Consider the following 14,629-nt stretch of genomic DNA (forward strand, 5'->3'; position numbering starts at 1 on the left):
TTGGTCCTTTATCGAGGGTCTCACTAGATTTCTTGAGGGTCTCATTGAGTTTATCGGCGGTTTCTAGAAAATTCTTGAAAAACCTTAAAAGTGTGGTTTTGAACTCTATATCCAGTAGTTTCCTTTCCTCCATTTCTGTCATTTGTGTCCTGTTTGTTTGTCTTGGCATTTTTTTATGCTTTGCTGTGTTGATAGAGTGGCTTTCTGTGCTAAGTGTCCTATAGGGCCCAGTGGTTCAGCCTCCCCAATTATCTGAGGTAGACACTCTTGGTGCACCCCCTTGTGGGCTTTGTGCACAGTCTTGTTGTAGTTAAGCCTTGACTGTTGTGGGTAACACTGGGAGGATTTGACCTCCAGGCCAATTGGCTGAGAATCAGCTGTATCAACGGTGGGAGAACTTCTGTGCTGAAGACACCCTTATGGGGCAAGACTTGCTTCAGTGGGGCTTTGGTGCTCACTGAGTCTGCCCCTGAGTGTGTCCCTTATGGGTCTGAGTTGTAATTGGATGGTCCCATTCTGACCACTAGGTACACTGGTACTTGGATCTAAGGAGGTGCTAATCTAGCCTCTGCCTGACGCTACCCAGCAGAAGCCAGCTGTAAAGCAATGCAAGTTGGGGCCTTGGGGCAGCTGCAGTTTGTTAAGTAATTTTCAGATTACAAAGGGCCGGGCCTTTCATATGCAAAAGCCTCCGTGCACGGCTTGGGTGGGGCGGGGTCCCAGGGGATCAACAGGGCAGGTAGAGTGAGCAGTATGGCTGCTCTCAGTCCTGCCTTCAGAGGCCCCGGCAATCGCTGCAAGTGCCTCCGAGAGAAAGCTGCCCTTGAGTTCCGACCGATGCCAGACAGTCCCATTTCTCCCGTATGAGTCTGGGTCCCCAGAGACTCGCCCGGAACTGGAGCTCAGAGCCTGAGACTCCCTCCCGATTGAAAAAGACAATTGTGTCCTCATCCGCCAGCCCTCTCCGCATGCCCCACCGCACCTTTGTATTTTACTTCCGCACTGCACCTCCTCTGAGTCTCGGTATGCTTTTCTCTTTCCTTCTAGTTGTAGAATTTCACTCAGCCAGCCTTCTTGTGGTTCTGGATGATGTCCGTTCCGTCTTTTAGTTGTATTTTTGAAGTGGTTGTGCGAGCAGCAATTTCCGGTGTTTACCTATGCCGCCATCTTGGTTTCTCATGAAAAGCTTTTTTAAAAAATCAATCTCTGTATTTGTTCAGTTGTTTTATTTCTTGTTGAGATAGTTTCAGTAATTTTTATCTTTCTAGGACTTTGCCTATTTCACCTCGGTTATCTAATTTGTTGGTATACAATAGTTTATTGTATTCCCTTATGGGCAAGTTACAGTGTCACAAAGCTCACTATTGTGAGGTTGTCATTTAAAAAAAATGCTTCTTGGATTGTTTCAAGACTTTATTTTATAGAGTTCTGAAAAAATTGATTTTGACAATTTTTGTCACTATTCTCATTGATTTTAGTAGAGAAGTGAAATTTTGGGTGTCCTCACTCTGCCATTCTGGAAGTGCTTCTGATTGATATGTCTATATATCCATTCCATACTCTTAGGTATTTTGTGTGTTTTTTTCTGAGCTAAAAGTTAATTTAATAATGGTGATTTTAGTAACTCAACTCTCCAAGAGAGTTGGAAAGCCACTCTTGGGAACTCTCATCCAGAAACTATTTCTAAAATCACAGAACTGGCTCCATAAAAACGCTGTTTCTACTGCTGCTGCTCCTTCTGTACACCAATACTGCTGCTTTCAATATTGACATTACCAACACAAGATACTGTATTTTGCTGCTAGAACCACTGCCCCTTTGAAAAAGTATCTGCCACCATGGCTACCACCTGTTCTAGCATTGAATCCACTAAATCAATTTGATTCACTAGCTTCTGTCTCAAAGTGTAATATAGAATTCCAACTGATATAGCTGAGATCACATATTTGTGCTCTGTTAGTAATTACCCAGTTAACTGCCACACATCCAAAACGGAAACCATCCCCATACGCCAAGATTTTTTTTAAAAATATATTTTATTGATTTTTTACAGAGAGGAAGAGAGAGAGATAGAGAGTTAGAAACATCGATGAGAGAGAAACATTGATCAGCTGCCTCCTGCACATCTCCCTCTGGGGATGTGCCCGCAACCCAGGTACATGCCCTTGACCGGAATCGAACCTGGGACCTTACAGTCCGCAGGCCGACGCTCTATCCACTGAGCCAAACTGGTTTTGGCCGCCAAGATATTTTTAATTTAATTTAAAAAATCAATTTACAATGAATATTATAAAAATATTACTCACAATTCGGGTGTTCTTGAATATTTTCAGCTGAAAATTCACACGAAAATGGTTTGAAAGTTGGTCAGGGCTGCCACTTAGGGAAAACATATTTTTTTTTTTAGATGCGCTTGGCGTGTGGGGAAGGTCCGCCGCTTGTGTCTAAGACGCTTATGGCATACAATGGGGTAAGGGAACTTGGGAAAGTGATTTTTACATTTCCATGTGTTAGAAAACAATCTTTGTAGAAACAACTAGAAATCAAGGGTGAAGAAACGATTTTCATCCAAGCATTTGAGGCCCCATTCCTTTCTAGGACTATCTTAAATTCTGAGAGTGAGCTTCCCTTAACCTCCTAAGTGAGGAACCTGGATTATCTCGTTTTAAGAGTGTAGCCTTTTGGAAGCCCTTTTATGGAGCAATTGGGCTATCAGAGTCTGCACCTAGGGTGGTTCTAATTACACTTTGACTTCCATGTCCTTTGTCCCACAAGGCATCAAAACCCAGCTTTGAGCAGTAGGCTTGCTTTTCTAGGTTTTAACCTCTTAAGATTTTAACAAGGTGAATTTCCCTTTTCTTTCTTCTTTCCTTCCTTCCTCCTTCCCTTCCCTCCCCTCCCCTCCCTTCTCTTTTTTTCCTTCTCTCCTTTCGAGTGTTTTTTTTTTTTTTTAAGAGAACTTAAGGAAAATTTAATTTTTCAATTAACAGTTTACTTGCAATATTATTCTGTATTTGTTTCAGGGTTTTTTAGTTTTTCTAGAGAAGATTTAAAAATTTTTTTCATCCTGCTTGTCTTTAGAAGGATTAGTTTGATTACTCAGGTCATCCATTTTTGCTGAAAGTAGAAATAAAAATAACTTTTGAAAAATTGTGTACCTTTTATCTTATGTAGATGTATGTGTACACCGAGTATGTACTCTTTACACTATATGTAGGACTTTGCTAATGCACGGAAGTGAATACGTAACATGAAATAAAAAAGAACAGAATATGATCTTAGGAGTGATTTATGGAATAATGAATTTGAGAACCTTTGACATTTTCATGTAATGCTTTTTCCCTTCTTGTGGCAACAAATGGAGTTCAATAAACTGACTATTGTTCTTAAGTTATACTGAGTTTGTATACCTTTTCTAGAACTGTCAAGAGAAAAGTAATTAATGCCTGTATATTTTCTGGTTAAGAGTGCTTGATTGTTTCTATGATAGGCAGAAAGAAATTTGCCACTTGGTACCTTTTTATTTTAACCTCACCCAAGGATGCATTTATATTGATTTTAGAGAGAGAAGAGAGAGAGAGCATGGAGCATCAGTTGCCGCTCTTACATGAGATCGAACCTAGAATCTAGTTATGTGACCTGACTGGGAATTAAACCTGGGACCTTTTGATATATGGGACAACACTCCAACCAACTGAGCCACCTAGCCAGGGCCTCCTTGGTATCCTTAATGAAGAAAAGAATTTCACTTCAACAAGGAGCAAATTTTACACCCAGAATTTAAAAAGGACAATTCAGATAAAAAAGAAAACAAGTCTGGTAATACTGTGGTTCTTTTTTTTTAAATAATATATTTATTGATTTGAGAGGGAGAGATAAACATCAATGATTAGAATCATTTATTGGCTGCCTCCTGCACGCCCCTCACTGAGGACTGACCCTGCAACCCAGGCACATGCCCTTGACCCTTCAGTCTGCAGGCCGATGCTCTATCCACTGACCAGCCAGGGCAATACTGTGGTTAAGTGTGAATCATTGCAACTCTGCATCTGCCACCAACACCAAGACCCTTTCTTGGGATTAAAAAAAAAAAAAAAATCCCAGTCAGCAGAAAACCAGAAATGGAATGGTACTTTGAATTTTTCATTGTTTTGGATGGGAAATAATAACCCTTTTGCTAGTGTCTATATCAGGGGTGGGCAAACTTTTTGACTCGAGGGCCACAATGGGTTTTTAAACTGGACCAGAGGGCTGGAACAAAAGCATGGATGGAGTGTTTGTGTGAACTAATATAAATTCAAAGTAAACATCATTACATAAAAGGGTACGGTCTTTTTTTTTTTTAGTTTTATTCATTTCAAACGGGCCGTAGTTTGCCCACGGCTGGTCTATATATTGGTGTCTAAAACATCATGCAACTAAAATGACTAAATAAAGAGAAGACATAGGCCAGAGTAAAATTAGTTTTGATAGGCTCTAAGACCTGTTTACATGGATTATAACTAAAAAATATATGAAAAAAAGTTTTAAATGAGACGAAAGGTATAATTTGTTTTATTCCAAATGCAAAATTTTAAAAATTATATCCATACCATAAGTATTTAAAAATATCACTTTTTCCAGATTATGAAAACAATGCATACTCAAAAAAGCTTTTTTTTTTTTATCTCCAACAATGTGGTAAGTATAGTTCTAAGTTCTAGAAGTTCCCCTGTCTCTGAGGGTTGTACATTTCAAGACCCTCCCCCCCCAGTTGAGTCTGAAACTGTAGATAGTACCTAACATAATTTAAGTATGTTTTTCTACACATATGTATTTATGATGAAGTTTAATGTATAAATTAGGCCTGGTAAGAGATTAACAATAACTAATGATACAATAGCAGAATTATAACTGTCTACTGTAACAAAAGTTATGTGAATGTCTCAGCAAACTGAAAATTTTTTAAAATATATTTTTATTGACTTCAGAGAGGGAGAGGGAGAGAAACATCAACGATGAGAATCATTGATTGGCTGTTTCCTGTACGCCCCCTACTGGGGATCGAGCCCACAACTAGAATTGAACCCAGGCTGCCCTTGACTAGAATTAAACCCAGGACCCTCTAGTCCATAGGCCAATGCTCTATCAATTGAGCCAAACCAGCTAGGGCTGGAATTTTTTTCCCCTTCAGTTTCACACAAGCTCTGCATACAACTTTTTTCTTTCCTTATTAAGTAGAACTTTCACCTTTTCACTTAAAGGAATTCTCAGAATCACAGCTCTTGAGCTTTGGGGTCGTTAAGTAAAATAAGTTATTTGAACACAAGCACTGAAATACCATGACAGTTGATCCAATAACTGAGATAGCCATTAAATAAAATAGACAGGAAGTGTATACTGCCTGGACACCCTGGACAATGGGATGATTCATATCCCAGGTGGGACAGAGCAGGACAGCTCGAGATTTTATCATACTACTTAAAATGGTGCACAATTTAAAACTTAGTAATTGTTTCTTTCTGGAATTTTCCATTTAATATTTTTGGATGGTGGTCCACTATGGTAACAAAATATAGAAAGCAAAACTGCAGATAAGGTAACTACTGTAGTAATGAAAAGTCTTGGACCTATTTTCAAACTCTACCTCAGTCCCACCATCCTGAGATTATGATAGGCCTTCCCAAGTAGTATACCTCTGAAATAAGTGCTAATAGAGTAAAACCAGAGATTAAACTACTCAAAGTAATACAAATTAAGTCTTCAGAATGTTCAGCTTTATCCTGTAATCCCCAGAACACCATTGTATTCTTTCCTCATTTATAAAAAGTGGTTGAGAAGTTAAATATGAATTTTTATTGTTATTCAATCAAAACTTGCTGAAATTCCACATCCAACTTAACTATTTCAAGACAAAAATATATAAAATCCCAATCAATCATAAAAGAACAGCCCATATTTTTATGGCTAATACACTTTTGAATGATATTAAAGATAAAGTTGCATGCTTTTGCTCAAAAGTTGAGACCACAGTAAATGGCAGTTATATTAGCTTGGAAAATCTGAGGAGGAATCTTCTATAATAAAAGCCTAATGTGCAAACTGACCGAACAGTGGAACAACCAGTAGAACCACCAGTCGCTATGACACACACAGATCACCAAGGGGCACTCAATGCAGGAGCTGCTCCCAGGCCGGCCAAAGCTGGTGCCAGAAGGGGCCTCCTGATCACCCTGCCAGTTGCCCCAGATTGGCTCTGATCACTGGCCAGGCCTAGGGATCCTAGCCATGCACAAATTTCATGGACCAGGCCTCTAGTGCTTTAACATCCCCTGATTTTGCTTAATGCTAGAGTCAGTTCAAATGATATGAACACACACTCATCTCCTACAACTAAAAATTTATATTCCTGCAGTGTTCGGAATTACCTTTTCAACTAGTGAAAGTTAGCATCTTGTGGTCAACATCCTATCAAATCTTGGTAGTGATGAATTTTTCAGATGTCCCTGTATTACAATTAATAAAGATTAGTGAAGGGTTTCCTCTATCACTATTATGAAAAAGATACATGAAGAGAATGAAATAAAGCTCTGCTTACCACCCTGGCTGGTGTTGCATAGTTAGAATGTTGGCCCACACACCCAAGGGTCAGTTCGATTCCTGGTCAGGGGCACATACCTGGGTTGGAGGTTTGATCCCAGCCCTGGTTGGGGCACACGCAGGAAGGCAGCCGGTTGAGATGTCTCTCTCCCTCCCTCCCACTCTAAAAATCAATGGAGTTTTGGCTCAGTGGATAGTGTGTTGGCACCCTGACAGAAGGGTCCTGGGTTTGATTCTAGTCAAGGGCTCAGTGTATTGTTTGCAGGCTTAATACCCATCACACGCGGGAGGCAACCAATCAACTTGCCTCTCATAATCGATGTTTCTGTTCCTACCCCCCCTCCTTCCACTCTCTCTAAAAAAATCAATGGGGAAAATACCCTCAGGTGAGGACTGAAAAAGAAACAGGTTTTTCTTACCCATGTTTAGCATCCCAATAGACATCTTAATTCTTAATATTCCTAACTTTATAAACATAGCTAGGAGACTATGGAACAGTAATGTTAATCAACAAAATTGCTATTAAGATTTGTTAGGATGAGTAACACTACACAGAATTTGGTTAAAAATCAGGAAGCATATTTCAAAAAGATATACAAGCTAGTTATTTATCATAGGTACTTCAGAATTAACCCCTTCAATTAACTTGTCAAATCACTTTGCTCAGTTCTAAGTACTTCAGTATGAAACCTTAATACTAACTTTATTTACTGTTCATCCTAACAGACGTGTCTGGAAGCACTTAACCTTAGCATATTTATGTGCTGGCACTTAAAGAACCTAAAATCAGAATTAAGCAGAGTCCAAAGCACCTTGGACAAGTGCAAAACACAAGGACATAATACTCCTTCCCCCTCCAATTCTTTGTAAAAGATTTTAGTCATTTCTAGATGTAGTGTATTTCTTAAGTCATATATATTAAGACTTGATTGGAGTTTGGATTTTGTTTAAAAAACCTTTATTCATTTTTGATCAGGGAAAGGACAATCTCAATGTCAACTTGTCACCTAATCATAAACTTGAACTTACAGGATTCACTGCCCTAAAGACACCACACCTATTGACTGACAACACAACTTAAAATGAAAATATCCCTTCTGTTCCCTAAGAGTGTAAATTTAAACAGAATTCCTTCCAATAGCCAACACTGGTACTTGGCCTAGGTGTAAGGTCAAAATAGGAAAACAGGAGCAAAACAAGGCCAAGAGTTCCGCAACTTGATAGCCCAGCAAATACAAACATCATACGAACAAAGTTGCAGGCACCAAATAAAAAACGGCAGGTTCATCAATGTAAGTTTATACTTTAAGGTGAGGTCAACTATTCCACATACAAACGTATCCCAATCCCCAATGGCTAACATGGAATCATAAAAACAAAATTAAAAAAACCTTAAGTCCAATAACTATACTTAATATAAAATTCAAAGCTTGGATTTACCCAGGAAATCCTCCCAAAATCTAGAGCTAAAGCTTTTTAATAATGCACCAAGATTGTTCTAATGACATGACTTAGTCACACTTAAGATTTGCATTAAAATAACACTCAAGCAGTTTCCCTACTATTTCTTCCTGTCTGAATATGGATATGCGTAGCTACTTGGCCCATGCACTAATTGCATTAAAAATGAGCTACTAACATGGCTTTTACTAAGAGTTCACACATTAACAGTTAACACCCAATATAGCTTCCTAAGAATGCCCCAAAACAGCTGTTTGCTGCTTACTGTGACATACCAACTAAAACTAATTCAGTCACTACCTTTAAATACTTTAACTTTTGCTCTAGTTCTAATAACCTCAAACTTATCTGCCAAAATCTTTGTGATAATGTAACTATTTTTGATAGCCTCAAACTATAGCTCCCACTAGTTCAACAGTGCTTTATTCCTGGGTACATCTGGACTTTTTATCAAGAACAATTAAAGTCATGGTATTATGATTACTCAAAGGTCTTTCTAATGAACCACTTAAGTTAAAATATTTAACAAATCACGACAAATGGCTTTCCAGAGACAGGAACAAAGCAAAATCTTTCCCATTCATAAAAGGAGCAACCAACATGCTTTGTGCCATTAAAGGGGTACTTTTCTTCAGAGTATAATCATTGGAAGATTCATGGTCTACTAGAAAGCTTCCACTAATCACAACACTATGACTATGACATGGATACTTCCATGACAAAGGTCTCCAGATACACACAGAGGAAACATTTTGAAATGTGGTGAAAGCCTCAGTTAACAGGGAAATGAAGAGTGGGAGCATAGAATACAGCTAACAAAAATGGGAACAGGGTGACACTGTAGCTGGCTGTTCATAAGGGCCAGTTTCTCCTTACAGACCAATACTCCTTACAAAATAAACTGTGCCTTAATTATTGCTTATTTAAAATCACCCTTTTTTACAGAGCTATTTAGTACCTGACGCAGAAAAACAATCACATAAGGAAGCATTTATTTGAGGTTTAACATGAAATCATACAAATAAAATTTGTATAAACACAAATCCACATTGAATCATAACACATAGCAAAAGGCAAAGTAAAAACAAAGAGAACTAATTGGCGGCTATATACAGTTGGACACAGTTGTGTCTTATACACTAGAAAGTCTTTTACAAAATAATCATCTTAGAGCAAGAGAAGATCAATCAATCTTCAATGGCGTCCTGCCAGATGGGTTACTTTAGCAATCTCCTCCTAAAAACAAAAACAAAATAGCAATTAGATTTGTGCAACGCTGACAAGCTTTCAAAGGTCCACTTTCATGAATTGTTTTAAGTCCTCACTTTATTCTTTTCTTCAATAATTAAAGATCACATGCATATTCATTGGCAAATGTGGTTTGGGTAGTTAGTAAATTTACCCGGTTTCCCAAATGACACCAAATTTAAATCTATTTAGAAAAGAATCTGGGAATAGAACTTTCCCATATCCACAGGTTGAACTGTGCTAGATTAGTCTACTAGAAGTATCTCTAGTAAACCAAGTAAAATGACTTTAATGACAAATTTTAAAATAAGATTATTGTATTTCAAGAAAAATTGTTGTGTGCATATGATCTTTAATTTATATCCCAGATTTTAAAGTTCTTGTTTTGGTTTGTAGATTTCACTATTAGCTATAAAAAGAAAAAGCAAGCATTAAATCTTAAAGAATGAACACTTAAAATGAGGCTCCACAATTGAAATACAACACTAAACAGAAGACCAAAATGAGTAAGCTGTAAAAAGGCATTTATGTACTTTAACTCCTGTAAAAAACCATTTAAGTTAAGTTTAGACACTTAATCTCCAAAAAGATTAAAAAAGAAGCCAAAGTCTGAAGTTTTCCACTTTAATCTTTACGCTGGTACATGAAGTTGGAAGAGACCATACCACAGGACAGCGTTTTCTGGTGTATGCCTTGCGCTCTGCCCGCAACGTGCGACCCCCAGAGATAGACGTGGTCAGGGTGACACACGGCCTGCAATGAAGTTCCCGCTGGCGGGTACAAACAAGGTATAATGTCAGAGTTAGAAGACAACATTCGTGTTTTCCTTAAGTTTGTACCCATTTCAGTACTTTACCTGTTAATAGTTCTAAAAATGTTTAATTATTCCTCTAGATCACCTGGTACACAAAGCAAACAGAAAAACTTTTAAGTTTTTCTGTAATACTAAAGAAAGTGAAGTGAAACTTTAGAGTTAAAGATCTATAGACACTTTAGGCAAAACAGGCTCAAAAAGCAATTAAAATTTAACAACTTAGTAAAAAAAAAGGCTATACAATGTTTTACTTGTTTTTATTTTGTCTATTGATCTTTAAATTAAATTAGACATTTCCACTGGTGTCTCATACTCTTGTACACACCTGTTTTCTCCAATGTCCTCCTTTAGTATGGCTGATAATTATTTTGGTGATTGCCTCCCCCTCGAGATGCCTTGCCATAAGTGCTCTGTTGGCCTATTTTGTAAGACAAAAAATTGTATCAGGATAGTTTTTACGTAATGATTTCATTATATAAGTATACTTAAAGATTAAATGTATAAAACTACATGGCAAGTATGAAATAAGATTGTAACAGCCATTATAAACTAGTCATATATCACATACTCTTCAACATTTATGACCAGAACTTTATGTTAGTAAAATCACCCTATGACTATCAATTGCCTTGAAACCATAACTCCAAACATTTCAATAAAGGGGAAACCCACAATTTTAGAATGGGATAATAACTTAACACTGAATTTTAATACCACTGGTTATAAAATTAAGTTAAATATTCTTACCACTGTAGTCTGCATATCCCTGTCCATATCCATAGTTCCCATAGTTATACCCAGTATAATCATAGCCGCCATAGCCACTATAGTTTTGATCACCACCATAGGCACTATTGTAATTTCCATATCCTTGATCATAATAGTTATTAAATCCTTGGTTCCAGTTTTGGCCCTGACCTGAAACAATGCACAATGATTGTTAGGAAACAACTTTTGGACCATCCCCCACACCCCCCAACCCTAACATAAAATAATGCATTCTGTCTCTTACTCTGCAAATCTTAAGCAGAATGGATATCTATATTGCTGACTGAAAATTACAAAAAGGGGGAAAGGGGCAAGTCCACTTGTGCTAGTATCATGCTTCCTAAACTGAATGGAAAATCAGGACAAAGGTGAAGAGAGGTAGACCATCTACTTTAAAGCAAGAACTCCTAGGCCCTGGCCAGGTAGCTCAGTTGGTTAGAGCAATCATCCATCCCAACACGCCAAGGTTGCAGGTTGCGGGTCTGAACCCGCCAGGGCACATACAAGAACCAAACAATGGATGAATAAATACATAAATGTGTGGAACAAACAGGTCAATGTTTCTATCATGTTCAATTTTAAAAAAATTTAAAGCAAGAACTCCTGCCCAAGCGGACATATCACACCATGGTATAACAGTGTAATTTTCACTACATTTAATAGTATCATTTTTCCATCAGTGATGACTGTCTCACAGTGGCCATTCTTTGAAAAGGTGAAACCAGTAAACAATACAACCAAAAACCCACCCACTCAACTGAGCAATTTCCTGAAACAATTTATATCTGGCTTTACTTTCTTATGCCTTAGTTTTTCATATTTAGCAGTTTATAGCTTAAAACATTATCAACTCATTTCCCAAGAATTCTCACCTCGGCCTCGACCCCTAGTACCACCTCTTCCACCAGCTGCAGCACCTCTTCCTCCCTTTTGTTGTTGCTGCTGTTGCCTATATACCTCTTTGGGTTGGGCAACTTTGATTTCACACTATAGACAAATTTTAAAAAGCAAACAAGATTGAGAAATCACTTCACTAATAAAAAGAAACTCAAAATCCTCACTTAATATAATTAAAATGGCTTTACCTTCCCAGAACCAATTTGATGATATCTGCTTTCTAACAATTTCTTTACTGGCTCCTCATCTGTGTATGTGATAAAACAAAAACCTCTTCTTTCATTTGTTTTTGTATCCATGGGAAGTTCAATATTTTCAATCTGAAATTAAGAAGCACACTCAAGATCATCCAGTGATGGCAAAAAGCTACCAAAAGGTCTTAGAATACCACAGGTCCTTTGCAAACTTCAACATAACATGGTATTCTAATCAGATGACTTCTGTCTAAAGACTACTACTACTTAATATCAACATCAAACTATGTGATTTATCTGTTAAGTAAACATTTAGAAGGAAGAGCAAAGCTTCCTTTATTTAAGAGCCTCTCATACCCTACAGGTGCCACTAGTTAACAAGTCCAAACACTGACCACACCAAAGCATACATGTTTTCTTCAAAATAAATTAGAAATTGGTTTGCATTACAGCACAGAAAACAGTGATTAAAGTATGGTGACTGGAAGGACCCCAAGCAGTAATTTAATCCCACCCTCACCTGACATATGAATTTATTCTGTAAGAAGGTCAGAAATGAATATTATATAAACACACATAAACAATCACACACCGCACCTCTCCAAAGGCTCCAAAATATTCTTTAATTTGTTCTTCAGAAGTATCTGGGCTCAATCCACCCACAAAAACCTTTTTGGGGGGCTCCTTCCCTTTTAAAGCTTTGGCCCTTTTGGGATCTATCAATTTGCCATCCAGTTTGTGTTCCTTCAGTTCCAAAACCTATAAGACATATTTATTTAATCTGACAGCAATATACAACCAATCCCCGAACCATTTGCAAAAGGCACACAAAAGTATCATCATGCAAAACACATTCCTACCTTATCAACACTAGCAGCATCTTTGAAAAGCACAAATCCAAATCCTCTTGATCGTCCAGTGACTGGATCTGTTTTAATGGTGCAGTCTACAACTTCCCCAAATCGAGACAAATATTCAGTCAGATCTTTCTTGCTTGTGTCCCAGCTCAAGCCTCCAATAAACATTTTACTAAAAATAAAAGTGTTTTTTTTTAAAGATTAGCAGCGGCCTAAACGATCACTCCAATTCTGGGGTTATGTTTTTAAGGGTGAAGTGAGTACGGGACGTTTAATGCCAAGTGCAAGTAATTTAACCCATGTTTTCAGATACTCATTATCAATAGACCGCAAAGATTCCAAAGTCCCATGGAGGTGGCTTCCTCACAACACCTTACAGCTTGCTCTCCCGCACTGCATAACGCGAAGCTTAAACGAGGACGAGGCCAACAAAACGTTAAGCACTGTTCTACGTGAGAACATCCAACTTCCTAATCTAGTCCCTCACAACGGAGGTCCGCCGTCTCCCTCAGCCACCAGGCCAACGTTCCACCTACAGAACCCCGCACGACGATTTCTGGGGCTCTGCGCACCGGCGCTCGCCGGCCCCCACACCGAGAGTTCTCTAAACTCCCCCCGGGAAGGCCGCGCGGGGCCCCAACAGACACAATGAAGAGGCGGCGGCAGCTGCAGCATGTGGCGCAGCGAGGCGGCCCCTCCCCCACGGCCCACGCGGCGCCTGCGCACTCGGGGCCCGGACGCCGCCGCCCTCCGCCTCCAACCCCTCCGCCCTTCCCCCACCGCCGCAGGCCTCTCGAGTCCTCCCCTCCCGTCTCCTACTTTCCTCTTCTCTCCAAGCTAGCGGGGCCCCGCGGGCACGCGGGGAATCGACTCCGGGCAAGAATGTGGGCAGCGCGGGGCTCTCGAGGAACGGAGGGCGCGCGCGGGGGGCGGAGGGGAAAGAAGGGGAGCAGCGTGCGGTACCCGTCATCCTGCTGATTCTTGCTCGCGTTGATCTTGGATCCCTCTGCGAACTCCTCCGTGTTGCTGTACTCGTTCACGTCCTCCATGGCGGCGGCGTTGTCGGCCGGCGGGTGCTGGCGCGCAGTTCGAGTCGCGGCCGCGGCGGCGGAGCGTTGTATGGAGCCGGATTTAAAATGGCGGCGGAAGAGGTCCGGGCGCCGCCTGCGCCCTCCCTTTATAGCCGCCCCGCCCGCCAATCGGGAGGGCTGCTGGGCGGTGACGTGGCGCGGGCCCCGGCGCGCCCCCTGCCGGGCGGTGCCGGCAGCGAGCGAAGGGAGCAGCGGCGCCAGCTGCCGCGGCGGCCGCGGCCGCCAATGGGAGAGGCTGCGGGAGGCTAAAGTAGCGGGCGCGGAGGGGAACAATGGCGGCGGCACATGGGAGAGCCGGGGCGGGACCTCCATCGCGGCCCTCCGGTGAGGAGCGGGGTCGCGGGCTCGGGATGAGGGAAGCGTCGGAAGAGGAAAACGAAGGGGCGAGAAGTCCTGGGTTCACCAATCCCGAGCAGCGCCGTCGCAGGTCCGAGTCCCTCTTGCGTGGAGAGCCTTTGTCTCTGGCGTCCGGTCCAGCCCACTCCTAGCCACAGCCGACCACCCTGCCTTCCTCCGCCCTCGGTCCCCCCGTGCGGAACTGCGGCGGCGGCGGCGACCGATGAGCTCCGCAGCCGGCCCGCTCCAGAAAAGGCGTCCTCCGCCCGGCACCGGCGGATGAGGCGGCGAGCGCGCCTGCCGTCGCCGCGCGCAAGCGTGCTGGGTCCCCGCGCCGGCTGGAACCCGCCGACAGGAAGCGGCGCGGCGGCCCCTGCGGGCAGC

At 41.0% G+C, this 14,629-nt stretch overlaps 2 protein-coding genes across 6 annotated transcripts in view; one reads left to right on the forward strand and one right to left on the reverse strand.

Annotated features, from left to right (window-relative positions):
* Nucleotides 1-7,862: 7,862 nt before the first annotated feature.
* Nucleotides 7,863-14,529, reverse strand: HNRNPDL (heterogeneous nuclear ribonucleoprotein D like). Of its 5 annotated transcripts, XR_001347236.2 has the most exons (9): nt 13,782-14,515; nt 12,822-12,990; nt 12,559-12,720; nt 11,956-12,087; nt 11,743-11,857; nt 10,850-11,020; nt 10,428-10,520; nt 9,954-10,058; nt 7,863-9,276 (listed from the first exon to the last, which is right to left on the reverse strand). XR_001347236.2 is itself a non-coding variant. In XM_023750333.1 (8 exons), the coding sequence occupies exons 1-8, from the start codon at nt 14,219-14,221 to the stop codon at nt 9,235-9,237; spliced, it is 1,314 nt and encodes a 437-aa protein (XP_023606101.1). In that variant the 5' UTR covers nt 14,222-14,526; the 3' UTR covers nt 7,863-9,234. The 5 variants fall into 5 exon arrangements, 4 of the variants coding, with proteins under 4 accessions (XP_023606101.1, XP_006084600.1, XP_023606103.1 ...); XM_023750333.1 differs by lacking the exon at nt 11,743-11,857 and having other exon boundaries at nt 13,782-14,526; XM_006084538.3 differs by lacking the exon at nt 9,954-10,058.
* Nucleotides 14,101-14,629, forward strand: part of ENOPH1 (enolase-phosphatase 1) — a 30,191-nt gene continuing 29,662 nt past the window's right edge. Inside the window, exon 1 of the mRNA XM_023750339.1 lies at nt 14,101-14,233. Coding sequence (XP_023606107.1) covers nt 14,195-14,233 — 39 coding nt within the window. The 5' untranslated portion in view covers nt 14,101-14,194. The remainder of the gene's footprint in view (nt 14,234-14,629) is intronic.

This window comes from Myotis lucifugus, unplaced genomic scaffold, assembly GCF_000147115.1.
Source record: "Myotis lucifugus unplaced genomic scaffold, Myoluc2.0 scaffold_12, whole genome shotgun sequence".
NCBI classification, from domain to species: Eukaryota; Metazoa; Chordata; class Mammalia; order Chiroptera; family Vespertilionidae; genus Myotis; species Myotis lucifugus.